Below are 27,500 nucleotides of genomic sequence, written 5' to 3' on the forward strand. Positions count from 1 at the left end.
CGCACCCCTGGGGAGCTCCAGTGTTGAGGATCAGCGTGGCAGATGTGTTGCTACCTACCCTCACCACCTGGTGGCGGCCTGTCAGGAAGTCCAGGATCCAGTTGCAGAGGGAGGTGTTTAGTCCCAGGATCCTTAGCTTGGTGATGAGCTTTGAGGGTACTATGGTGTTGAACGCTGAGCTGTAGTCAAAGAACAGCATTCTCACATAGGTGTTCCTTTTGTCCAGGTGGGAAAGGGCAGTGTGGAGTGCAATAGAGATTGCATCATCTGTGGATCTGTTTGGGCGGTATGCAAATTGGAGTGGCTCTAGGGTTTCTGGGATAATGGTGTTGATGTGAGCCATTACCAGCCTTTCAAAGCACTTCATGGCTACGGACGTGAGTGCTACGGGTCTGTAGTCATTTAGGCAGGTTGCCTTTGTGTTCTTTGACACAGGGACTATGGTGGTCAGCTTGAAGCATGTTGGTATTACAGACTCAATCAGGGAAATGTTGAAAATGTCAGTGGAGACACCTGCCAGTTGGTCAGCACATAACCTGAGCACACGTCCTGGTAATCCGTCTGGCCCTGCAGCCTTGTGTATGTTGACCTGTTTAAAGGTCTTACTCACGTCGGCTACGGAGAGCGTGATCACACAGTCATCGGGAACAGCTGATGCTCTCATGCATGCCTCAGTGTTGTTTGCCTCGAACCGAGCATAGAAGTCATTTAGCTCGTCTGGTAGGCTCGTGTCAGTCGTGTCACTGGGCAGCTCGCGGCTGTACTTCCCTTTGTAGTCTGTAATAGTTTGCCACATCCGACGAGCGTCGGAGCCGGTGTAGTTTGATTCAATCTTAGCCCTGTATTGACGCTTTGCCTGTTTGATGGTTCGTCGCAGGACATAGCGGGATTTCTTGTAAGCTTGTAAGTCTTGAAAGCAGCAGCTATACCCTTTAGCTCAGTGCGATTGTTGCCTGTAATCCATGGCTTCTGGTTGGGGTATGTACGTACAGTCACTGTGGGGACGACATCCTCAATGCACTTATTGATAAAGCCAGTGACTGATGTGGTGTACTCCTCAATGCTATCGGAAGAATCCCGGAACATATTCCAGTCTGTGATGCAAAACAGTCCTGTAGTTTAGCATCTGCTTCATCTGACCACTTGTTTATAGACCAAGTCACTGGTGCTTCCTGCTTTAATTTGTGCTTGTTAGCAGGAATCAGGAGGATAGAGTTGTGTTCGGATTTACCAAATGGAGGGCGAGGGAGAGCTTTGTAGGCGTCTCTGTGTGTGGAGTAAAGGTGGTCGAGAGTTTTTCCCCTCTGGTTGCACATTTGTTAGGAATATTGTTCCAGTGTTCACTTTTGGACATTAGATTTTTTTGGCGGCAAAAGTCTTCTGGAGACAAAGGCCATTCCAATCCCAATGCTAGTTCTCTCCTTCTTAAATCTATGACCGGCCGGGTGTGAGGTTTCAAAAAGTGGCCCAGTGGGTGAGAGAGGGTCTGGCCGTTGTCAACCATTGTCAAGCTGATCTGAGCCCTTGGATCCTCATGTGTAGTCATGACAACCAGTACCTAGTCAATGTCCAGGGGTATGAGGTAATAACATGGCTATATATAGGAAGTACCAGGTAATAACATGGCTATATACAGGAAGTACCAGGTAATAACATGGCTATATACAGGAAGTACCAGGTAATAACATGGCTATATACAGGAAGTACCAGGTAATAACATGGCTATATACAGGAAGTACCAGGTAATAACATGGCTATATATAGGAAGTACCAGGTAATAACATGGCTATATACAGGGAGTACCAGTACCTAGTCTATGTCCAGTGGAGGACGGGTGAGTGGAGGAGGGAGAGTGGAGGAGGGAGGGGGGTGGAGGAGGGAGTGAGAGGGAGAGGGGGAGTGGAGTTGGGGGAGTGGAGGAGGGAGAGAGTGGGAGAGGGGGAGTGGAGGAGAGAGAGTGGAGGAGTGAGAGTAGAGAAGAGGGGGAGTGGAGGAGACAGGGAGGGGGTAGAGGAGGGGGAGGTGAGGGGGGGAGAGGGGGAGAGGGGAGGTGAGGGGGAAAGAGGAAGAAAAGGGGAGGGGGTAGAGGAGAGGAGAGGGAGGAGAGGAAGGAGTGGGGGTGAGAGGAGGGGAAGAGAGGAGGAGAGAGATAGAGGAACATGCCATCAAAAGGAACATAAAAAAATGAACATAAAACTCGGCATCCCAATTAGGATCTGCCCAAAAAAAACTGTTATAGTTATAGGGATTTAAACCACTCCAGCTGACGCTTGGCATGGTGATCTTAGGCTTGTGTTGCTCGGCCATTTCATGAAGACTCCCGACGAACAGTTATTGTGCTGACGTTGCTTCCAGTGGCAGTTTAAGGTCTAGATTTCACTCAAATCCAATTTTAGACAACTAACTTAACATTTCAACTTTACCAAAACATTCCCTTTGATTTGGACATTTTCCGCACAACTTACAATGTATAAACATCAAACATCTACTAGGAAAACTCTTCACGTTACAGTGTTTTCGTAATAACGTCATCTATTAACCTTTAATAACCAAACAAAAAATGACATACATTTTCACATTCCATCTATCGTCATGACCACCAAATGTCATACATTTTCATATTCCATCTATCGTCATGACCACCATTGTGGCTGGTCTGATGGTATAGGAGACAACAATCTGGTCTGATGGTATAGGAGACAACAATCTGGTCTGATGGTATAGGAGACAACAATCTGGTCTGATGGTATAGGAGTCAACAATCTGGTCTGATGGTATAGGAGTCAACAATCTGGTCTGATGGTATAGGAGTCAACAATCTGGTCTGATGGTATAGGAGTCAACAATCTGGTCTGATGGTATAGGAGACAACACTCTGGTCTGATGGTATAGGAGACAACAATCTGGTCTGATGGTATAGGAGACAACACTCTGGTCTGATGGTATAGGAGACAACAATCTGGTCTAATGGTATAGGAGACAACAATCTGGTCTGATGGTATAGGAGACAACACTCTGGTCTGATGGTATAGGAGACAACACTCTGGTCTGATGGTATAGGAGACAACAATCTGGTCTGATGGTATAGGAGACAACAATCTGGTCTGATGGTATAGGAGACAACAATCTGGTCTGATGGTGTAGGAGACAACAATCTGGTCTGATGGTATAGGAGACAACAATCTGGTCTGATGGTATAGGAGACAACAATCTGGTCTGATGGTATAGGAGACAACAATCTGGTCTGATGGCAGCTGTTACCCACAGGTTCGGAAAGAAGCATGGTCACTAGACCTGAGAACACAGACAGACAGACAGACAGACAGACAGACAGACAGACAGACAGACAGACAGACACACACCACACACACACACACACACACACACATAGAAAGCAGTGGGTGTATTTATGTTGCAGAAAGTGGCTGGAAATTGATTTGTAATTTTCTTTTCACTCTCTCTCACTCCTTCCTTCCTTCCCCCTGTCTCATTCCACTTGAGGGGATGAGATCATTGCTGAACATTTCCCACTCTCTCACTCCTTCCTTCCCCTATCTCCTTCCCCTGTCTCCTTCCCCTGTCTCCTTCTCCTGTCTCCTTCTCTCCACTTCCTCTCCTGTTATTCGTCAGTCCTCCCTTGGGAGATTCCCCGCTCGCACAGAAACATTCTGTTGGCTCAGATGTATTACCTTCTCTTCTCTGCTCCCCTTGTGAGTAATAACAGTCTGTGTTAGGGGTTCTCAGTGTCGTTAGTCACCTCAACCTGCTGTAAAGGCGCCCTGAGTTTTAAAGAGATTCCATTTTAAACTTCCCAGATAGGGGATTAACTGAGCAGTGGAGGAAAAGGGAAGACTAACTTGTATATATGTAACTGATATGTAACTGATATGTAACTGATATGTAACTGATATGTACCTGATATGTAACTGATATGTAACTTGAATGTAACTGATATGTAACTTGAATGTAACTGATATGTAACTTGAATGTAACTGATATGTACCTTGAATGTAACTGATATGTACCTTGAATGTAACTGATATGTAACTTGAATGTAACTGATATGTAACTTGAATGTAACTGATATGTAACTTGAATGTACCTTGAATGTAACTGATATGTACCTTGAATGTACCTTGAATGTAACTGATATGTACCTTGAATGTACCTGATATGTAACTTGAATGTAACTTGAATGTAACTGATATGTAACTTGAATGTAACTGATATGTAACTTGAATGTAACTGATATGTACCTTGAATGTAACTGATATGTAACTTGAATGTACCTTGAATGTAACTGATATGTAACTTGAATGTACCTTGAATGTAACTGATATGTAACTTGAATGTAACTTGAATGTACCTTGAATGTAACTGATATGTACCTTGAATGTACCTTGAATGTAACTGATATGTACCTTGAATGTAACTGATATGTAACTTGAATGTAACTGATATGTAACTTGAATGTACCTGATATGTAACTGATATGTACCTTGAATGTAACTTGTATGTAACTGATATGTACCTTGAATGTAACTTGAATGTAACTGATATGTACCTTGAATGTAACTTGTATGTAACTGATATGTACCTTGAATGTAACTTGTATGTAACCGATATTCTCTTTGTTCTTCTTCATTGCAGACTGAATCAGGGACAGCAGCGGTGACAGACTTCCAAACAAAATGTCGTCAGAACCCTCTACCCAGTGATGTCGTCAGAACCCTCTACCCAGTGATGTCGTCAGAACCCTCTACCCAGTGATGTCGTCAGAACCCTCTACCCAGTGATGTCGTCAGAACCCTCTACCCAGTGATGTCGTCAGAACCCTCTATCCAGTGATGTCGTCAGAACCCTCTACCCAGTGATGTCGTCAGAACCCTCTACCCAGTGATGTCGTCAGAACCCTCTATCCAGTGATGTCGTCAGAACCCTCTACCCAGTGATGTCGTCAGAACCCTCTACCCAGTGATGTCGTCAGAACCCTCTAACCAGTGAGCTCAAGGTCAAACCAAGGTCACAGGTGGAAAGGAGGAGTGAAAACAGGAAGGATGTGAGATGAGATTTCATTCTCTTGTTCCCTGGCTATAACAAAGACCCAGAAAGCACCCATAGAGAGAGAGAAAGAGAGAGACAGAGGGAGGAGAGAGAGAAAGAAGAAGAGAGAGAGAAAGAGGGAGAAGAGAGAGAGACATAAACAATAGAAGGAAAGAGAAAGAGAGAGAGAGAGAGAAGGAAGAGAACACACAAATCCATTAATGGCAGCAGAACCCGAGAGGTGTCTTTGAGATTGCCTGAAGGACCCTTCCTCCACTATGAGTGTCCCAGCTAGTTTCCAGAGTCTGTCAGTCAGCGGACGAGACATAAAAAACTACAACAACAAATCTCATGTCCTGTTTCACCCTCCGACTGGAGATGCTAACGCTAACCAGCTAGTGCTAATTGGGGAGACTCCAGATGACCAGGCCTCCAGCCCGCTACCCCCCCTGGTGGCCCAGAGCGAAGCCCAGGACAAGCTTCTTATCTGGGGCAGGGAGGAGCGATGTCTGGACCATGACATCCAGGAGTTGGAACTGCTAGAGATACACACCTTCCATGGAGATGGAGGTGAAGGGGGGGATGGAAAGAGATTAGGAGAAGTGGAGGAGGATGATGAAGGAGAGGATTCTAAAAGAGGAGCAGACGAAGGACTGTTGTCGATCTCTTCCAGCTCCACGGCCAGCTGTGTTTCTGTTCACGGGAACGATAACGATGGGAGGGACAGAGGGATGGATAGACAAAAGGAGGTAGCGGGAGAGAGAGAGGTGCTCCGTCAGGACCTCAACTACAGCGTCCCTCGATCAGGTAAAGAGACGGGAGGAGGAGGAGGAGAGCAGAACAGCGTGGGTGACAGAGGGAGTCTCTGTGTGTCTGCCGTTTCCACCCTGAGTAGCAGTCTGGACCCTACTGGACATCCATTGACCTCTAACCCCAATCCCACTACCTCAGCCAAGAGAAGGGCTCCCCCTGTTGGCCTGAACTCCACAGCAGCACCACACTCTCAGGACACTCATAACCTGGGAGAACTACAGTACCCGAGGTCACCTGACCAAGAAGTACATCATCAGCACCAGGAAACATCTAACCTGGATGTAGAACTGTCGAGGGGTCAAAGTGCGACAGAGGAGGGGTCTAAACTGGATGTTACCACTCAAAGACAGGACGTGAGGTGTTACCAGGGAAACAGCATTCTGTCCTCTTCAGATGGAGGGATAGGACAGAGGAAGAAGGGAGTAGGAGCTCCTCCTCCTCGCAGACAACAGCTCGTCCGACCTCTCTGTCAGTTGGAACCAGGAAGAGGGAGGAGCTTAGCTGAGCCAATCACAAGACGGCGCTCCTCGACCTCTCCCTCCCTGTCTCCAGATGCAGGTCGTAAGGTCGTGGACCCAGGTCACCACGGGGTCGACGGCAGGCAAACACAAGAGACCCTAGAGGTCAAGAGTTCAATGGTCAACTGTAGCAGTTACTCCCACCTTCACTCCCACCCCCATTACCAGCCCAGCTCCAGTCCCGGAGCTCCCCAGCCCAGCCAGGCCAGCCAGTCTGCCCAGAGAGAGGCTCGTTCCCTGGATAGACGTCGGAGTAGCGCAGAACGTACCGCAAGCCTGGAGAGGAGACATCAGCACCGGGACCAGTCTCAGCTCAGATACCGTAGAATTAACCGCTGTGGGGCTACTGTCACCTCTCAACCACGCTCACACACACCCCCTCGCTCCCCACTCGGAACCCCACAGGGGTCACCACGGAGACAAGATCAACAACAACAACAGCCGATGTCCCCTTCGAGGATCATTACAGGTTCAGCTCGGTATCCCCAGGGCTATGGTAGCAGTGGGCTTAGACCACCTCTCAAATCTAACCTCGCTTCTACAGGGATACCCATACCTCCTCTACACCACCAGGCCCCTAACCCCAGCCCCAGCCCCCCTAAGCCCAAAGGAGTGCGGCCCAAAATCATCACCTATATCCGGAAGGGTCCTCAACTCAAACCCCAGGCTTCAGACGGGCCTTACCAGGTCTCCTCCTTGCCCTCCAGGCTCTCTGCCTATACACATACACACTCCCCTGCCACAAACATGCCTCAGAAGCACTCCTCTAGCCCCAAAACACACACCAACACACACTCCCGCGGCATAGCGTCCAGAAACACACCCGTCCTGAGTGCCTCCAACCTCCTCTACGACAAATACAGACAGGAGATGCAGAAAAACCGTCTGTTCAACTCTGGTATGATAGGAACAGGGATCCGTGGCTACACACACACTGTCCCCCCGACACACACACAGTCTGGCTCTCACACACACACCCACACACACTCTGGAGCCCACACTCACAGCCACACAGCCCCTCCGAAGCTGGGCAGCAAGGCTGAGAGCTTCTATGGACCACTGGTGGACAAGTACCAACCAGCAGAGGTAAGGAGGAAGAGAGGGAGGAAGAGAGGGAGGCAGAGAGGGAGGCAGAGAGGGAGGCAGAGAGGGAGGCAGAGAGAGAGGCAGAGAGGGAGGAAGAGAGGGAGGCAGAGATGGAGGCAGAGAGGGAGGGAGAGAGGGAGGCAGAGAGGGAGGCAGAGAGGGAGGCAGAGAGGGAGGGAGAGAGGGAGGCAGAGAGGGAGGCAGGGAGGGAGAGAGGGAGGCAGAGAGAGAGGCAGAGAGAAAGGGAGAGAGGGAGAGAGGGAGGCAGAGAGGGAGGAAGAGAGGGAGGCAGAGAGGGAGGGAGGAAGACAGGGAGACAAAGAGAAAAGGATTGTTGTATTGTATTGTGGGTGTGGAGAATGGGATGGTACAGGTATTTGCCTGTAGAGAGGGAGAGATGGGTGGAGAGGGTATCTGCCTGGGTGGAGAGTGAGGGTGGAGAGAGGGAGAAAGGGAGAGAGCGAGATGGTCTAGGCCTAAACCACACAAATACAACATTACACACTATGGAACACAAAGCTTTTACTATCTCATCCTGGAATATACAAGGTCAGAGGTCATCTGCCTTTGGCCTAAAGATCAGGAACCCAGACTTCATCAAAGATATCGGAAATACATATCTTACAGATATACAGACATTGTCATCCTACAAGAAACATGGTATAGAGGAGATGGACCCACTGGTTGTCCTCTAGGTTACAGAGAGCTGGTAGTCCCATCCACCACACTACCAGGTGGGTGGTATAGAGGAGATGGACCCACTGGTTGTCCTCTAGGTTACAGAGAGCTGGTAGTCCCATCCACCACACTACCAGGTGGGTGGTATAGAGGAGATGGACCCACTGGATGTCATCTAGGTTACAGAGAGCTGGTAGTCCCATCCACCACACTACCAGGTGGGTGGTATAGAGGAGATGGACCCACTGGATGTCCTCTAGGTTACAGAGAGCTGGTAGTCCCATCCACCACACTACCAGGTGGGTGGTATAGAGGAGATGGACCCACTGGTTGCCCTCTAGGTTACAGAGAGCTGGTAGTCCCATCCACCACACTACCAGGTGGGTGGTATAGAGGAGATGGACCCACTGGTTGCCCTCTAGGTTACAGAGAGCTGGTAGTCCCATCCACCACACTACCAGGTGGGTGGTATAGAGGAGATGGACCCACTGGTTGTCCTCTAGGTTACAGAGAGCTGGTAGTCCCATCCACCACACTACCAGGTGGGTGGTATAGAGGAGATGGACCCACTGGTTGCCCTCTAGGTTACAGAGAGCTGGTAGTCCCATCCACCACACTACCAGGTGGGTGGTATAGAGGAGATGGACCCACTGGTTGCCCTCTAGGTTACAGAGAGCTGGTAGTCCCATCCACCACACTACCAGGTGGGTGGTATAGAGGAGATGGACCCACTGGTTGCCCTCTAGGTTACAGAGAGCTGGTAGTCCCATCCACCACACTACCAGGTGGGTGGTATAGAGGAGATGGACCCACTGGTTGTCCTCTGGGTTACAGAGAGCTGGTAGTCCCATCCACCAAACTACCAGGTGGGTGATATAGAGGAGATGGACCCAATGGTTGTCCTCTAGGTTACAGAGAGCTGGTAGTCCCATCCACCAAACTACCAGGTGGGTGGTATAGAGGAGATGGACCCACTGGTTGTCCTCTAGGTTACAGAGAGCTGGTAGTCCCATCCACCACACTACCAGGTGGGTGGTATAGAGGAGATGGACCCACTGGTTGCCCTCTAGGTTACAGAGAGCTGGTAGTCCCATCCACCAAACTACCAGGTGGGTGGTATAGAGGAGATGGACCCACTGGTTGTCCTCTGGGTTACAGAGAGCTGGTAGTCCCATCCACCAAACTACCAGGTGGGTGGTATAGAGGAGATGGACCCACTGGTTACCCTCCCATTACAGAGAGCTGGTAGTCCCATCCACCACACTACCAGGTGGGTGGTATAGAGGAGACAGACCCACTGGTTGCCCTCTAGGTTACAGAGAGCTGGTAGTCCCATCCACCACACTACCAGGTGGGTGGTATAGAGGAGATGGACACACTGGTTGTCCTCTAGGTTACAGAGAGCTGGTAGTCCCATCCACCAAACTACCAGGTGGGTGGTATAGAGGAGATGGACCCACTGGTTGTCCTCTAGGTTACAGAGAGCTGGTAGTCCCATCCACCAAACTACCAGGTGGGTGGTATAGAGGAGATGGACACACTGGTTGTCCTCTAGGTTACAGAGAGCTGGTAGTCCCATCCACCAAACTACCAGGTGTGAAGCAGGGAAGGGACTCAGGGGGTATGCTAATTTAGCATAGAGCAGACCTAACCCACTCTATTAAATTAGTCAAAACAGGAACATTTGACATCTGGCTAGAAATTAATAAGGAAATGATCTCAACAGATGCTACCTATATCCACCCATTTATTTATTTATTATTATTATTATTTTATTTAACCTTTATTTAACTAGGCAAATCGTATTTACAATGACGGCCTAGCGAAAGGCAAAAGGCCTCCTGTGGGGACGGGGACCTGGGGTTATATATACATACAATATCAATATAAATATAGGACAAAACACGACAAGAGAGACAACACAACACTACATGAAGAGAGACCTAAGACAACACAACACTACATGAAGAGAGACAACACAACACTACATGAAGAGAGACCTAAGACAACACTACATGAAGAGAGACAACACAACACTACATGAAGAGAGACAACACAACACTACATAAAGAGAGACAACACAACACTACATGAAGAGAGACAACACAACACTACATAAAGAGAGACAACACAACACTACATAAAGAGAGACAACACAACACTACATAAAGAGAGACCTAAGACAACACAACACTGAAGAGAGACAACAACACACTACATGAAGAGAGACAACACAACACTACATGAAGAGAGACAACACAACACTACATAAAGAGAGACAACACAACACTACATAAAGAGAGACAACACAACACTACATAAAGAGAGACCTAAGACAACACAACACTACATGAAGAGACCTAAGACAACACAACACTACATGAAGAGAGACAACACAACACTACATAAAGAGAGACAACACAACACTACATGAAGAGAGACCTAAGACAACACAACACTACATGAAGAGAGACAACACAACACTACATAAAGAGAGACAACACAACACTACATGAAGAGAGACCTAAGACAACACAACACTACATGAAGAGAGACAACACAACACTACATGAAGAGAGACAACACACCACTACATGAAGAGAGACCTAAGACAACACAACACTACATGAAGAGAGACCTAAGACAACACAACACTACATAAAGAGAGACCTAAGACAACACAACACTACATAAAGAGACAACACTACATAACAACACAACACTACATGAAGAGACAACTACATACAACACAACACTACATGAAGAGAGACCTAAGACAACACAACACTGAAGAGAGACAACACAACACTACATGAAGAGAGACCTAAGACAACACTACATGAAGAGAGACAAGACAACACTACATGAAGAGAGACCTAAGACAACACAACACTACATGAAAGAGAGACCTAAGACAACACAACACTACATAAAGAGAGACCTAAGACAACACAACACTAATAAAGAGAGACCTAAGACAACACAACACTACAAAGAGAGAGACCTAAGACAACACAACACTACATAAAGAGAGACCTAAGACAACACAACACTACATGAAGAGAGACCTAAGACAACACAACACCTAAGACACACTGAAGAGAGACCTAAGACAACACAACACTACAGAGAGACCTAAGACAACACTACATAAAGAGAGACCTAAGACAACACAACACTACATAAAGAGAGACCTGAGACAACACACAACACCTACAACACAACACTACACGAAGAGAGACCTAAGACAACACTACATAAAGAGAGACCTGAGACAACACAACACTACATGAAGAGAGACCTAAGACAACACACTACATAAAGAGAGACCTAAGACAACACTACACTAAAGACCTGAGACAACACAACACTAAAAGAGAGACCTAAGACAACACTACATGAAGAGAGACCTAAGACAACACTACATAAGAGAGACCTAAGACAACACTACACTACATGAAGAGAGACCTAAGACAACACAACACTACATGAAGAGAGACCTACAACACTACATAAAGAGAGACCTAAGACAACACAACACTACATAAAGAGAGACCTAAGACAACACAACACTACATGAAGAGAGAGACCTAAGACAAGAGAGACCTAAGACAACACAACACTACATAAAGAGAGACCTAAGACAACACAACACCTAAGACAACACTACATAAAGAGAGACCTAAGACAACACAACACTACATGAAGAGACCTAAGACAACACTACATAAAGAGAGACCTAAGACAACACAACACTACATGAAGAGAGACCTAAGACAACACTACACTACAAAGAGAGACCTAAGACAACACAACACTACATAAAGAGAGACCTAAGACAACACAACACTACATAAAGAGAGACCTAAGACAACACTACATAAAGAGAGACCTAAGACAACACTACATAAAGAGAGACCTAAGACAACACAACACTACATAAAGAGAGACCTAAAGACAACACTACATAAAGAGAGACCTAAGACAACACAACACTACATAAAGAGAGACAAGACAACACAACACTAAAGAGAGACAACACAACACTACATAAAGAGAGACCTAAGACAACACTACATGAAGAGAGACCTAAGACAACACTACATAAAGAGACCTAACACAACACTAAGACAACACAACACTACATAAAGAGAGACCTAAGACAACACTACATAAAGAGAGACCTAAGACAACACAACACTACATGAAGAGAGACCTAAGACAACACAACACTACATGAAGAGAGACCTAAGACAACACAACACTACATGAAGAGAGACCTAAGACAACACAACACTACATGAAGAGAGACCTAAGACAACACAACACTACATGAAGAGAGACCTAAGACAACACAACACTACATGAAGAGAGACCTAAGACAACACAACACTACATAAAGAGAGACAACACAACACTACATGAAGAGAGACCTAAGACAACACAACACTACATGAAGAGAGACCTAAGACAACACTACATAAAGAGAGACCTAAGACAACACAACACTACATGAAGAGAGACCTAAGACAACACAACACTACAAAGAGAGACCTAAGACAACACAACACTACAAGAGAGACCTAGAGAGAGACCTAAGACAACACTACATAAAGAGAGACCTAAGACAACACAACACTACATGAAGAGAGACCTAAGACAACACAACACTACATGAAGAGAGACCTAAGACAACACTACATAAAGAGAGACCTAAGACAACACAACACTACATAAAGAGAGACCTAAGACAACACAACACTACATGAAGAGAGACCTAAGACAACACTACACTAAAAGAGAGACCTAAGACAACACAACACTACATGAAGAGAGACCTAAGACAACACTACATAAAGAGAGACCTAAGACAACACAACACTACATGAAGAGAGACCTAAGACAACACTACACTACATGAAGAGAGACCTAAGACAACACAACCTAAGACAACACAACACTACATAAAGAGAGACCTAAGACAACACAACACTACATGAAGAGAGACCTAAGACAACACTACATAAAGAGAGACCTAAGACAACACAACACTACATAAAGAGAGACCTAAGACAACACCACACTACATGAAGAGAGACCTAAGACAACACAACACTACATGAAGAGAGACCTAAGACAACACAACACTACATGAAGAGAGACCTAAGACAACACAACACTACATGAAGAGAGACCTAAGACAACACAACACTACATGAAGAGAGACCTAAGACAACACAACACTACATGAAGAGAGACCTAAGACAACACAACACTACATGAAGAGAGACCTAAGACAACACAACACTACATGAAGAGAGACCTAAGACAACACTACATGAAGAGAGACCTAAGACAACACAACACTACATGAAGAGAGACCTAAGACAACACAACACTACATAAAGAGAGACCTAAGACAACACAACACTACATAAAGAGAGACCTAAGACATCACAACACTACATGAAGAGAGACCTAAGACAACACTACATAAAGAGAGACCTAAGACAACACAACACTACATAAAGAAAGACCTAAGACAACACAACACTACATAAAAAGAGACCTAAGACAACACAACACTACATAAAGAGAGACCTAAGACAACACAACACTACATGAAGAGAGACCTAAGACAACACAACACTACATGAAGAGAGACCTAAGACAACACAACACTACATAAAGAGAGACCTAAGACAACACAACACTACATAAAGAGAGACCTAAGACAACACAACCCTACATGAAGAGAGACCTAAGACAACACTACATGAAGAGAGACCTAAGACAACACAACACTACATAAGAGAGACCTAAGACAACACTACATAAAGAGAGACCTAACACACAACACTACATAAAGAGAGACCTGAAGACAAGACACACTACATAAAGAGAGACCTAAGACAACACAACACTACATAAGAAACACTACATAAAGAGAGACCTAAGACAACACAACACTAAAGAGAGACCTAAGACAACGCAACACTACAAGAGAGACCTAAGACAACAACACTACATAAAGAAGAGAGACCTAAGACAACACAACACTACATAAAGAGAGACCTAAGACAACACAACACTACAACACAACACTAAGAGAGACCTAAGACAACACAACACTAAAAGAGAGACCTAAGACAACACTACATAAAGAGAGACCTAAGACAACAACACTACACCTAAGACAACACTACAAAAGAGAGACCTAAGACAACACTAATAAAGAGAGACCTAAGACACAACACTACATAAAGAGAGACCTAAGACAACACAACACTACATAAAGAAGAGAGACCTAAGACAACACAACACTACATAAGAGAGACCTAAGACAACACAACACTACATAAAGAGAGACCTAAGACAACACAACACTACATAAAGAGAGACCTAAGACAACACTACATAAAGAGAGACCTAACTACATAAAGAGAGACCTAAGACAACACACTACATAAAGAGAGACCTAAGACAACACTACATAAGAGAGAGACCTAAGACAACTACAAAAGAGAGACCTAAGACAACAACACAACACAACGCACATAAAGAGAGACCTAAGACAACACAACACTACATAAAGAGAGACCTAAGACAACACAACACTACATAAAGAGAGACCTAAGACAACACAACACTAAAGACAACACAACACTACATGAAGAGAGACCTACAACACAACACTACATAAAGAGAGACCTAAGACAACACAACACTACATAAAGAGAGACCTAAGACAACACTAAGAGAGACCTAAGACAACACAAGACAACACTACAAAAGAAGAGAGACCTAATGAAGACAACACAACACTAATGAAGACAACCTACAACACTACATGAAGAGAGACCTAAGACAACACAACACTACATGAAGAGAGACCTAAGACAACACAACACTACATGAAGAGAGACCTAAGACAACACAACCTAAGACAACACAACACTACATGAAGAGAGACCTAAGACAACACTACATAAAGAGAGACCTAAGACAACACAACACTACATAAAGAGAGACCTAAGACAACACAACACTACATGAAGAGAGACCTAAGACAACACTACATAAAGAGAGACCTAAGACAACACAACACTACATAAAGAGAGACCTAAGACAACACAACACTACATGAAGAGAGACCAAGACAACACTACATAAAGAGAGACCTAAGACAACACAACACTACATGAAGAGAGACCTAAGACAACACTACATAAAGAGAGACCTAAGACAACACAACACTACATGAAGAGAGACCTAAGACAACACTACACTACATGAAGAGACCTAAGACAACACTACATAAAGAGAGACCTAAGACAACACAACACTACATAAAGAGAGACCTAAGACAACACAACACTACATGAAGAGAGACCTAAGACAACACTACATAAAGAGAGACCTAAGACAACACAACACTACATGAAGAGAGACCTAAGACAACACTACATAAAGAGAGACCTAAGACAACACAACACTACATGAAGAGAGACCTAAGACAACACTACACTACATGAAGAGAGACCTAAGACAACACTACATAAAGAGAGACCTAAGACAACACAACACTACATAAAGAGAGACCTAAGACAACACAACACTACATGAAGAGAGACCTAAGACAACACTACATAAAGAGAGACCTAAGACAACACAACACTACATAAAGAGAGACCTAAGACAACACCACACTACATGAAGAGAGACCTAAGACAACACAACACTACATGAAGAGAGACCTAAGACAACACAACACTACATGAAGAGAGACCTAAGACAACACAACACTACATGAAGAGAGACCTAAGACAACACAACACTACATGAAGAGAGACCTAAGACAACACAACACTACATGAAGAGAGACCTAAGACAACACAACACTACATGAAGAGAGACCTAAGACAACACAACACTACATGAAGAGAGACCTAAGACAACACTACATGAAGAGAGACCTAAGACAACACAACACTACATGAAGAGAGACCTAAGACAACACAACACTACATAAAGAGAGACCTAAGACAACACAACACTACATAAAGAGAGACCTAAGACATCACAACACTACATGAAGAGAGACCTAAGACAACACTACATAAAGAGAGACCTAAGACAACACAACACTACATAAAGAAAGACCTAAGACAACACAACACTACATAAAAAGAGACCTAAGACAACACAACACTACATAAAGAGAGACCTAAGACAACACAACACTACATGAAGAGAGACCTAAGACAACACAACACTACATGAAGAGAGACCTAAGACAACACAACACTACATAAAGAGAGACCTAAGACAACACAACACTACATAAAGAGAGACCTAAGACAACACAACACTACATGAAGAGAGACCTAAGACAACACTACATGAAGAGAGACCTAAGACAACACAACACTACATAAAGAGAGACCTAAGACAACGCAACACTACATAAAGAGAGACCTAACACAACACTACATAAAGAGAGACCTAACACAACACTACATGAAGAGAGACCTAACACAACACTACATAAAGAGAGACCTAAGACAACACAACACTAAGACAACAAAAGAGAGACCTAAGACACCACAACACTACATAAAGAGAGACCTAAGACAACACAACACTACATAAAGAGAGACCTAAGACAACACAACACTACACGAAGAGAGACCTAAGACAACACAACGCTACATAAAGAGAGACCTAAGACAACACAACACTACATAAAGAGAGACCTAAGACAATGCAACACTACATAAAGAGAGACCTAAGACAACACTACATAAAGAGAGACCTAAGACAACACAACACTACATAAAGAGAGACCTAAGACAACACAACACTACATGAAGAGAGACCTAAGACAACACAACACTACATGAAGAGAGACCTAAGACAACACAACACTACATAAAGAGAGACCTAAGACAACACTACATAAAGAGAGACCTAAGACAACACTACACTACATAAAGAGAGACCTAAGACAACGCAACACTACATAAAGAGAGACCTAAGACAACACTACATAAAGAGAGACCTAAGACAACACTACATAAAGAGAGACCTAAGACAACGCAACACTACATAAAGAGAGACCTAAGACAACACTACATAAAGAGAGACCTAAGACAAAACTACACTACATAAAGAGAGACCTAAGACAACGCAACACTACATAAAGAGAGACCTAAGACAACACTACATAAAGAGAGACCTAAGACAACACTACATAAAGAGAGACCTAAGACAACGCAACACTACATAAAGAGAGACCTAAGACAACGCAACACTACATAAAGAGAGACCTAAGACAACACTACATAAAGAGAGACCTAAGACAACACTACATAAAGAGAGACCTAAGACAACACTACATGAAGAGAGACCTAAGACAACACTACACTACATAAAGAGAGACCTAAGACAACGCAACACTACATAAAGAGAGACCTAAGACAACACTACATAAAGAGAGACCTAAGACAACACTACATAAAGAGAGACCTAAGACAACACTACATAAAGAGAGACCTAAGACAACACAACACTACATAAAGAGAGACCTAAGACAACACAACGCTACATAAAGAGAGACCTAAGACAACACAACACTACATAAAGAGAGACTTAAGACACCACAACACTACATAAAGAGAGACCTAAGACAACACTACATAAAGAGAGACCTAAGACAACACTACATAAAGAGAGACCTAAGACAACACAACACTACATAAAGAGAGACCTAAGACAACACAACATAAAGCCTACATAAAGAGAGACCTAAGACAACACAACAACACAACACTACATAAAGAGAGACTTAAGACACCACAACACTACATAAAGAGAGACCTAAGACAACACTACATAAAGAGAGACCTAAGACAACACTACATGAAGAGAGACCTAAGACAACGCAACACTACATGAAGAGAGACCTAAGACAACGCAACACTACATAAAGAGAGACCTAAGACAACACAACACTACATGAAGAGAGACCTAAGACAAGACAACACTACATAAAGAGAGACCTAAGACAACACTACATGAAGAGAGACCTAAGACAACGCAACACTACATAAAGAGAGACCTAAGACAACACAACACTACATAAAGAGAGACCTAAGACAACACAGCACCACCTAAAGAGAGACCTAAGACAACACTACATAAAGAGAGACCTAAGACAACACAACACTACATAAAGAGAGACCTAAGACAACACAACACTACATAAAGAGAGACCTAAGACAACGCAACACTACATGAGGAGAGACCTAAGAAAGACAACACAAAGACGCTACATAAGAGAAACCTAAGACAACACTACATAAAGAGAGACCTAAGACAACACAACACTACATAAAGAGAGACCTAAGTTAACGCAACACTACATGAAGAGAGACCTATGACAACGCAACACTACATAAAGAGAGACATAAGACACCACAACACTACATAAAGAGAGACCTAAGACAACGCAACACTACATGAAGAGAGACCTAAGACAACACAACACTACATGAAGAGAGACCTAAGACAACACTACATAAAGAGAGACCTAAGACAACACAACACTACATGAAGAGAGACCTAAGACAACACTACATAAAGAGAGACCTAAGACAACACAACACTACATAAAGAGAAACCTAAGACAACGCAACACTACATGAAGAGAGACCTAAGACAACACAACACTACATAAAGAGAGACCTAAGACAACACAACGCTACATAAAGAGAGACCTAAGACAACACAACACTACATAAAGAGAGACCTAAGACAACACAACACTACATGAAGAGAGACCTAAGACAACGCAACACTACATAAAGAGAGACCTAAGACAACGCAACACTACATGAAGAGAGACCTAAGACAACACAACACTACATATAGAGAGACCTAAGACAACACTACATAAAGAGAGACCTAAGACAACACTACATGAAGAGAGACCTAAGACAACACAACACTACATAAAGAGAGACCAAAGACAACACAACACTACATAAAGAGAGACCTAAGACAACGCAACACTACATAAAGAGAGACCTAAGACAACACAACACTACATGAAGAGAGACCTAAGACAACACTACATGAAGAGAGACCTAAGACAACACAACACTACATAAAGAGAGACCTAAGACAACGCAACACTACATGAAGAGAGACCTAAGACAACGCAACACTACATAAAGAGAGACCTAAGACAACACTACATAAAGAGAGACCTAAGACAACACAACACTACATGAAGAGAGACCTAAGACAACACTACATAAAGAGAGACCTAAGACAACACTACATGAAGAGAGACCTAAGACAACACAACATAGCAAGGCAGCAACACATGACAACACAGTATGGTAGCAACACAACATGACAACAACATGGTAGCAACACATGGCAACACAGCATGGTAGCAACACAAAATGACAACAACATGGTAACAACACAACAAGACAACAATATGGTAGCAACACAACATGGTAGCAGCACAACATGGTAGCAGCACAACATGGTAGAAACACAACATTACAACAATATGTTAGTAACACACCATGGTAGCAGAACAACATGGTAGAAACACAACATTACAACAATATGTTAGCAACACACCATGGTAGCAGCACAACATGGTAGCAACACAACATGGTAGCAACACAACATGGTAGCAACACAACATGGTACACACATTATTACTGACAACAGCACAAAGGGCAAGAAGGTAGAGACAACAATACCTCACACAAAGCAGCCAACACTGTCAGTAAGAGTGTCCATGATTGAGTCTTAGAATCCCATACTTTAATGATGACAGCTTTTCCATCCTAGAGGGGGAGATCAATCATTTCCAAGCCCAGGGACATGTACTAGTCTGTGGCGACCTAAATACCACAGCTGGACAAGAACCTGACACTCTCAGCACACAGGAGCACACAGGAGGACAAACAACATTCCCTCCCAAATATGCCCCCCGAGACACAACTATGACAAAACAACCAACAGAAACGGGTCACAACTCCTGCAGCTCTGTCGCACGCTGGGTCTGTACATAGTCATTGGTAGGCTTCGAGGGGACTCCTATGGTAGGTACACCTATAGCTCATCTCTTGGCAGTAGTACTGTAGACTACTTTATCACTGACCTCAACCCAGAGTCTCTCAGAGAGTTCACAGTCAGTCCACTGACCTCAACCCAGAGTCTCTCAGAGCGTTCACAGTCAGTCCACTGACCTCAACCCAGAGTCTCTCAGAGCGTTCACAGTCAGTCCACTGACCTCAACCCAGAGTCTCTCAGAGCGTTCACAGTCAGTCCACTGACCTCAACCCAGAGTCTCTCAGAGCGTCCACAGTCAGTCCACTGACCTCAACCCAGAGTCTCTCAGAGAGTTCACTGTCAGTCCACTGACCTCAACCCAGAGTCTCTCAGAGCGTTCACAGTCAGCCCACTGACCTCAACCCAGAGTCTCTCAGAGAGTTCACAGTCAGTCCACTGACCTCAACCCAGAGTCTCTCAGAGCGTTCACAGTCAGTCCACTGACCTCAACCCAGAGTCTCTCAGAGCGTTCACAGTCAGCCCACTCACCTCAACCCAGAGTCTCTCAGAGCGTTCACAGTCAGTCCACTGACACACGTCAAAGCCAAAGGAACTGCACAATATTAAGAAATGCTATAGATGGAAGTAGTGTAGAAACCTACCAAAAAATCACTTAGGCAACAACAAATTCAATCCCTTCCAAACAACTTCCTGGACAAAACGTTTCATTGTTTTAGTGAAGGTGTAAACTTGGCAGTAGAAAACCTAAACAGTATATTTTAAATAAATACTTAACACGTTGGAAAGAATTAAAAGAAATAATTAACATAAAAACTGAGCAAACTAGAATGCTATTTGGCCCTTAACAGAGAGTACACAGTGGCAGAATACCTGACCACTGTGACTGACCCATAATTAAATAAATATTTGACTATGTACAGACTCAGTGAGCATTGCCTTGCTATTGAGAAAGGCCGCCGTAGGCAGACCTGGCTCTCAAGAGAAGACAGGCTATGTGCTCACTGCCCACAAAATGAGGTGGAAACTGAGCTGCACTTCCTAACCTCCTGCCCAATGTATGACCATATTAGAGACACATTTTTTTTAATGATAAAAACCTGTTTTTGCTTTGTCATTATGGGGTATTGAGTGTAGTTTTATGTGTGAAAAAAACCCAATTTAATCAAGTTTAGAGTAAGGCTGTAATGTAACATAATGTGGAAAAAGTCTAGGGGTTCGAATACTTTCAGAATGCATTGTAATTGATGGAGATGGGGGAGCTAGTGGGTCTGGACAGGGTGATGTAGTTGATGGAGATGGGGGAGCTGGAGTGGGTCTGGACAGGGTGATGTGGTTGATGGAGATGGGGGAGCTGGTGGGTCTGGACAGGGTGATGTAGTTGATGGAGATGGGGAGCTGGTGGGTCTGGACAGGGTGATGTGGTTGATGGAGATGGGGAGCTAGTGGGTCTGAACAGGGTGATGTGGTTGATGGAGATGGGGGAGCTGGGGTGGGGGTCTGGGGTCTGGACAGGGTGATGTGGTTGATGGAGATGGGGGAGCTAGTGGGTCTGGACAGGGTGATGTGGTTGATGGAGATGGGGAGCTAGTGGGTCTGGACAGGGATGATGTAGTTGATGGAGATGGGGGAGCTGGTGGGTCTGGACAGGGTAATGTAATTGATGGAGATGGGGGAGCTGGTGGGTCTGGACAGGGTGATGTGGTTGATGGAGATGGGGGAGCTAGTGGGTCTGGACAGGGTGATGTAATTGATGGAGATGGGGGAACTTGTGGGTCTGGACAGGGATGATGTAGTTGATGTTTGTATGTCTATGTTTTGTATTGTCTATAAAATATAAAATAAAATTGTAAATAAAAGAAAGAAAGAATGCAGTGCACATCTTTTGACCAGAGCCCATATATGGAATGGTTTTAGAAGCACTGATTACCAATGAGCCTTTGTGTTTCTGTTGTGATAAAGAATACGAGTTGATGAAGAAATATAGAACACCCTAACCCTTAAAACAGCCTTTGTCCTTGTGGGGGCCTGGGAGATGACCCCCCCCCCCCCCCCAGGGAGTATCTTCCTTGGTTTACCATTATTGTGGGGATATCTGGTACCCACACACACACTCAAATACACAGAACCGTGGAATGTAATTTGCTGACATTTGGATGAAACTTAACTTGGAAGAAAATAAAATAATTGCTCTCTACTCTTCATAGCAGTTTGATGTAGTTTAACATCTACAGTGCCAGTCAAAAGTTTGCACACACCTACTTATTCCAGGGTTTTTTCTTTATTTTATACTATTTTATACATTGTAGAATAATAGTGAAGAAATAAAATTGATGTAATAACCAAAAATCATCATGAATCATGCAGTAACCAAAAAAAGTGTTAAACAAATCGAAATCTTCAAAGTAGCCTTGATGACAGCTTTATATATGTTTATAGACTAATGAGTACCTGTATATGATTGTGGGACAAGAGCACCAAGTCATCTGTCAACTGCAGTTTAATAATCTCCCCATAATCTCTTGTGGACAGACTTGCATAACATAAATGGTAGTAGCATGTGTCAACAGACTGTGGGATGCAACAACTAAAGAGGAACTTTGTTCTGGTACACTGCATGGCTTGTCTGTCCACTGTATTCCAGTTTGTGCCAAGTCTTCATAAGCGACAATAAGAAACTACAGTGGAGACAGGGGACAACCTTGTCGGGTTCCACTGCATGATTCGTCATCCTCTTGGATGTTTTGGGTCGTATTTTTCTGAGGTCCATATGTGTTGAGAAGAGATTGGAACCAGGAACGAAAAGCTTTCTTTGAAAATGACGAGCAAGTCTATGGGCCAAATGTCCCCCTCAACTCAAAAAGATGCTAAAACCTGCAAAATTGCGATTTGTCCAAAGTACCAGAACTACTGCTGCTCGTTATCTCCCATTGGATCATGACAGAGCTACAGTACCATAGTCTGTCCACAAGAGATTAGATTGTTACAGATTTTGTGCACAACATTTTTTTTTGGGGGGGGGGGGGGGTAATTAAATAAACACACTTACACAATGAAAAACACTTTTCATATTTTATTTCATTTAAAAAATATATATATATTTTTTTGGAATGTTATTTAAAAAACACACATGTTCTGGGAATGTTCCCGGTTTGCTGGGAGTGCACTAAATAGGGAGTAGGCCATTTGGCACTCGTGCTAAAAGGTCTCCTCCACAGGAGCCCTATGCATAATTTAACATCCTCTTCAGAGGTTTCTGAAATGAACATTTACTGTAGTTTACTGTATCCTAACTCACCACAACTGGAAATGGCTTAACTTCCATCTCATTCTCACCTTTCAGATGAGTAGAAATGCGGGCAGCCTTGGTCGCGAGGACCCCTCAGGCCCCAGGATGGCAACCCAGGCGGCTCAAGCCGGCGGCAGTGGCAGTCTGCTCCGCTCTGGCATAGGGCTGCGCCCGCAACTGGGTCTGGGAGCTGTTGCACGGGCAACCCCGGGGTCTGTCGTTTTCACTGCAACCAAGAACCAGATGATGGTTCAGGGTCAGAGGACAGCATTGGGATTCAGTCAACCAGTGGGTCTGGGAGCTGTTGCACGGGCAACCCCGGGGTCTGTCGTTTTCACTGCAACCAAGAACCAGATGATGGTTCAGGGTCAGAGGACAGCATTGGGATTCAGTCAACCAGTGCAGGCCGTCAGCCCAGCGACCAATCAGAATGGACAGGACAACACAGGTGAGAGGAGAAACGATTAAGCTTACAGTGTTAAGAGTTTGCAAAGAACATGTTACTTAGTAACAATTTCAGTTCCAACGATTTCAATGAACATTCCAAAAATGTTACAGTGAAACATCAAACAACACATTTTAGCGGCAATAATCACATTTTAAAGTACTTTGCTAATCGTACTAAAGGTAACTGCCAAAATAAAGGAAACACCAACATAATGTGTTTCAATAGGTTGTGGGCCACCGTGAGAACGGCTTCAATGATCCTCGGCATAGATTCTAGAAGTGTCTGGAACTCTATTGGAGGAGTGCGACACCATTCTTCCACCATCGGAATTCCACCATTTTGTGTTTTGTTAATGGTGGTGGAAAACGCTGTCTCAGGCGCCTCTCAGAATCTCCCATAAGAGTTCAGTTGGGTTGAGATCTGGTGACTGAGACGGCCATATGGTGAAACATCAGCAAGTTGAGCAGTCTTCATCACTGAAGCCCCTGCCAAACGTGCCCCAACAATCACCCCTCTTTCAAAACCACTGAGATCTCTTCTTCTAGCCACGGTAGACTATATTAATGGGCAACCGGTCCTGGCCAGCATATTTATACATGACCCTAAAGCATGATGGGATGTTAATTCCACCACTGCTTTCAATATTCTTATTTACTCAAGTGTTTCCATTATTTTGGCAGTTACCTGTTTCTTTGTCAATTCTAAACTAAATTATAGCACAGCCATGGTAGCCAATAATGGGCAACTGGGCCTGGCCAGTGTTGTGATAAATAATAAACAAATTGGCTTAATTATTTATTTTCTAAGTAACTAAATCCTCAGAACACAGAATTCGTTAAACACACACAGGATATGTTATTGATTACATACATAATACAATGATAACAAGTGGACTAACAAAAGCATAACCGTTTGGTTACGCAATGGAACGGGAGGGCCTACTAGGAGAGGGAGAGACAAAGAGTCAATCCAATATATATTTACGCGTAGATGTCTTTCTCTTGTCTCTCTGTTGAAACCACTCGATCCATCTATGTGGTTCGATGTTAGTCTCTGGTTGTCCACTAGAGGGTACAATGTCTTTCTTAGTTGTAGGCTTCTTTTGTTCTGGAGTGTTCGTTAGCATAGATACTTCAGATGTACCACATGGTGTTCAGATGGATCTATTCTTGCCTCTCGTCTTTGGTCAAATGTTCTAGACTACTTTACATGCACAGCTGCACACGGTGCATGTTTTGGTCTGGTTTACAAAGTTTCTCACCATTTCAACGTGTGGACCACAGCCTCATGTTCTCTGGTCTCCATGGTTGGTTATTCAGAGTACAGCTAGGAGCACTTTACACGTCGACAGCAACCCGGCATGTTTTGGTCTAATGTAAATTTCGTTAGCAAGTCCATTTAAACACTCTGATATTAGGGGCATTCCATCATGCCTACACAATGTCTGTGCTCATGTGGGCATGGTTACTGACTGGGCCCAAGTTTATATGAAAAGCCATTATCTCATTTAGAAGGCTAAATTCACATTTTTATCTTTTCAGAAATATTGTCATACTTAATCATATATTTTATACAACGTTTAGATGCAAGCCTGACAACTAGAATGTGTACACCCTCAGATATACAGTTATTTAATTATACCATCCTTAATGACGTCACAAAATAACGCACTTTGACAGGATTGTTCTTTAAATCCCCACCAACCATTTCCCCACATTCTTTATGTTAGAAATATTGTTTCATTATCCACTTTTGGATGTTGGAGTTTTAGCGGCAAAGTCTCTCTGTGTAACAAAGGATTGTCAGCCTTCCATTTCTGCAGAGCCAATGGGAGAGTTTCCGCAAGGTATTTAAGTCATAAAACAGGCACACTCCCCCCCCCCCCTATCCTCTCCTGTGGGAGGAGGAACCAGGAACCACATGATGGGGACCAGGAACCCTGGTGGAGAAGAACCTGCATACTTTAAATCCCTAATTTACTCCTAATTTATTTCGGTAGTTACCTGTACATGTAATAAAAAGCTCACATGGCCACATGACTATTGTTTGTTTAGACCCCAAACAGCCACTACTTTCTCAGACTGTTAGCTAACGTTAGCGAACTACTGTACGAACTACTGTACGTTAGCTGCACTACTGTACGTTAGCTGCACTACTGTACGTTAGCTGCACTACTGTACGTTAGCGAACTACTGTACGTTAGCTGCACTACTTTCTCAGACTGTTAGCTAACGTTAGCGAACTACTGTACGTTAGCGAACTACTGTACGTTAGCTGCATTACTGTATGTTAGCGAACTACTGTACGTTAGCTGCATTACTGTACGTTAGCGAACTACTGTACGTTAGCTGCACTACTGTAAGTTAGCTGCATTACTGTACGTTAGCGAACTACTGTACGTTAGCTGCACTACTGTACGTTAGCTGCACTACCTTCTCAGACTGTTAGCTAACGTTAGCGAACTACTGTACGTTAGCTGCACTACTGTACGTTAGCTACACTACTGTACGTTAGCTGCACTACTGTACGTTAGCTGCACTACTGTACGTTAGCGAACTACTGTACTTTAGCTGCACTACCTTCTCAGACTGTTAGGTAACGTTAGCGAACTACTGTACGTTAGCTGCACTACTGTACGTTAGCTGCACTACTGTACGTTAGCTGCAATACTTTCTCAGACTGTTAGCTAACGTTAGCGAACTACTGTACGTTAGCTGCACTACTGTACGTTAGCTGCACTACTGTACGTTAGCGAACTACTGTACGTTAGCTGCACTACTGTACGTTAGCGAACTACTGTACGTTAACTGCACTACCTTCTCAGACTGTTAGCTAACGTTAGCTGCACTACTGTACGTTAGCTGCACTACTGTACTTTAGCTACACTACCTTCTCAGACTGTTAGCTAATGTTAGCAAACTACTGTACATTAGCTGCAATACCTTCTCAGACTGTTAGCTAACGTTAGCGAACTACTGTACGTTAGCAAACTACTGTACGTTAGCAAACTACTGTACGTTAACTGCACTACCTTCTCAGACTGTTAGCTAACGTTAGCAAAGTACTGTACGTTAGCTGCACTACCTTCTCAGACTGTTAGCTAACGTTAGCGAACTACTGCACTACCTTCTCAGACTGTTAGCTAGTTAGCAAACTACTGTACGTTAGCAAACTACTGTACGTTAACTGCACTACCTTCTCAGACTGTTAGCTAACATTAGCTGCACTACTGTACGTTAGCAAACTACTGTACGTTAGCTGCACTACCTTCTCAGACTGTTAGCTAACATTAGCTGCACTACTGTACGTTAGCAAACTACTGTACGTTAGCTGCACTACCTTCTCAGACTGTTAGCTAACGTTAGCAAACTACTGTACGTTAGCTGCAATACCTTCTCAGACTTTTAGTTAACGTTAGCAAACTACTGGAATGGGATGGGAGAGTGTGATTTTACTATGAAAGGTTGTAGACAGATTCAATGTGCGGGAGGCAGGTAGCCTAGTGGTTGGAATGGAGGGGCGGCAGGTA

General features: G+C 44.0%; 1 protein-coding gene across 1 annotated transcript in view; it reads left to right on the plus strand.

Annotated features, from left to right (window-relative positions):
• The first annotated feature begins 4,961 nt into the window (after positions 1-4,961).
• The window catches only part of mtus2a (microtubule associated tumor suppressor candidate 2a), a 229,655-nt gene continuing 207,116 nt past the window's right edge, over positions 4,962-27,500 (plus strand). Inside the window, exons 1-4 of the mRNA XM_065005061.1 lie at positions 4,962-5,613; positions 5,644-7,460; positions 23,578-23,704; positions 23,813-23,971. Coding sequence (XP_064861133.1) covers positions 5,322-5,613; positions 5,644-7,460; positions 23,578-23,704; positions 23,813-23,971 — 2,395 coding nt within the window. The 5' untranslated portion in view covers positions 4,962-5,321. The remainder of the gene's footprint in view (positions 5,614-5,643; positions 7,461-23,577; positions 23,705-23,812; positions 23,972-27,500) is intronic.

The sequence above is a fragment of the Oncorhynchus nerka genome, linkage group LG19 (genome assembly GCF_034236695.1).
Source record: "Oncorhynchus nerka isolate Pitt River linkage group LG19, Oner_Uvic_2.0, whole genome shotgun sequence".
Taxonomy (NCBI): Eukaryota; Metazoa; Chordata; class Actinopteri; order Salmoniformes; family Salmonidae; genus Oncorhynchus; species Oncorhynchus nerka.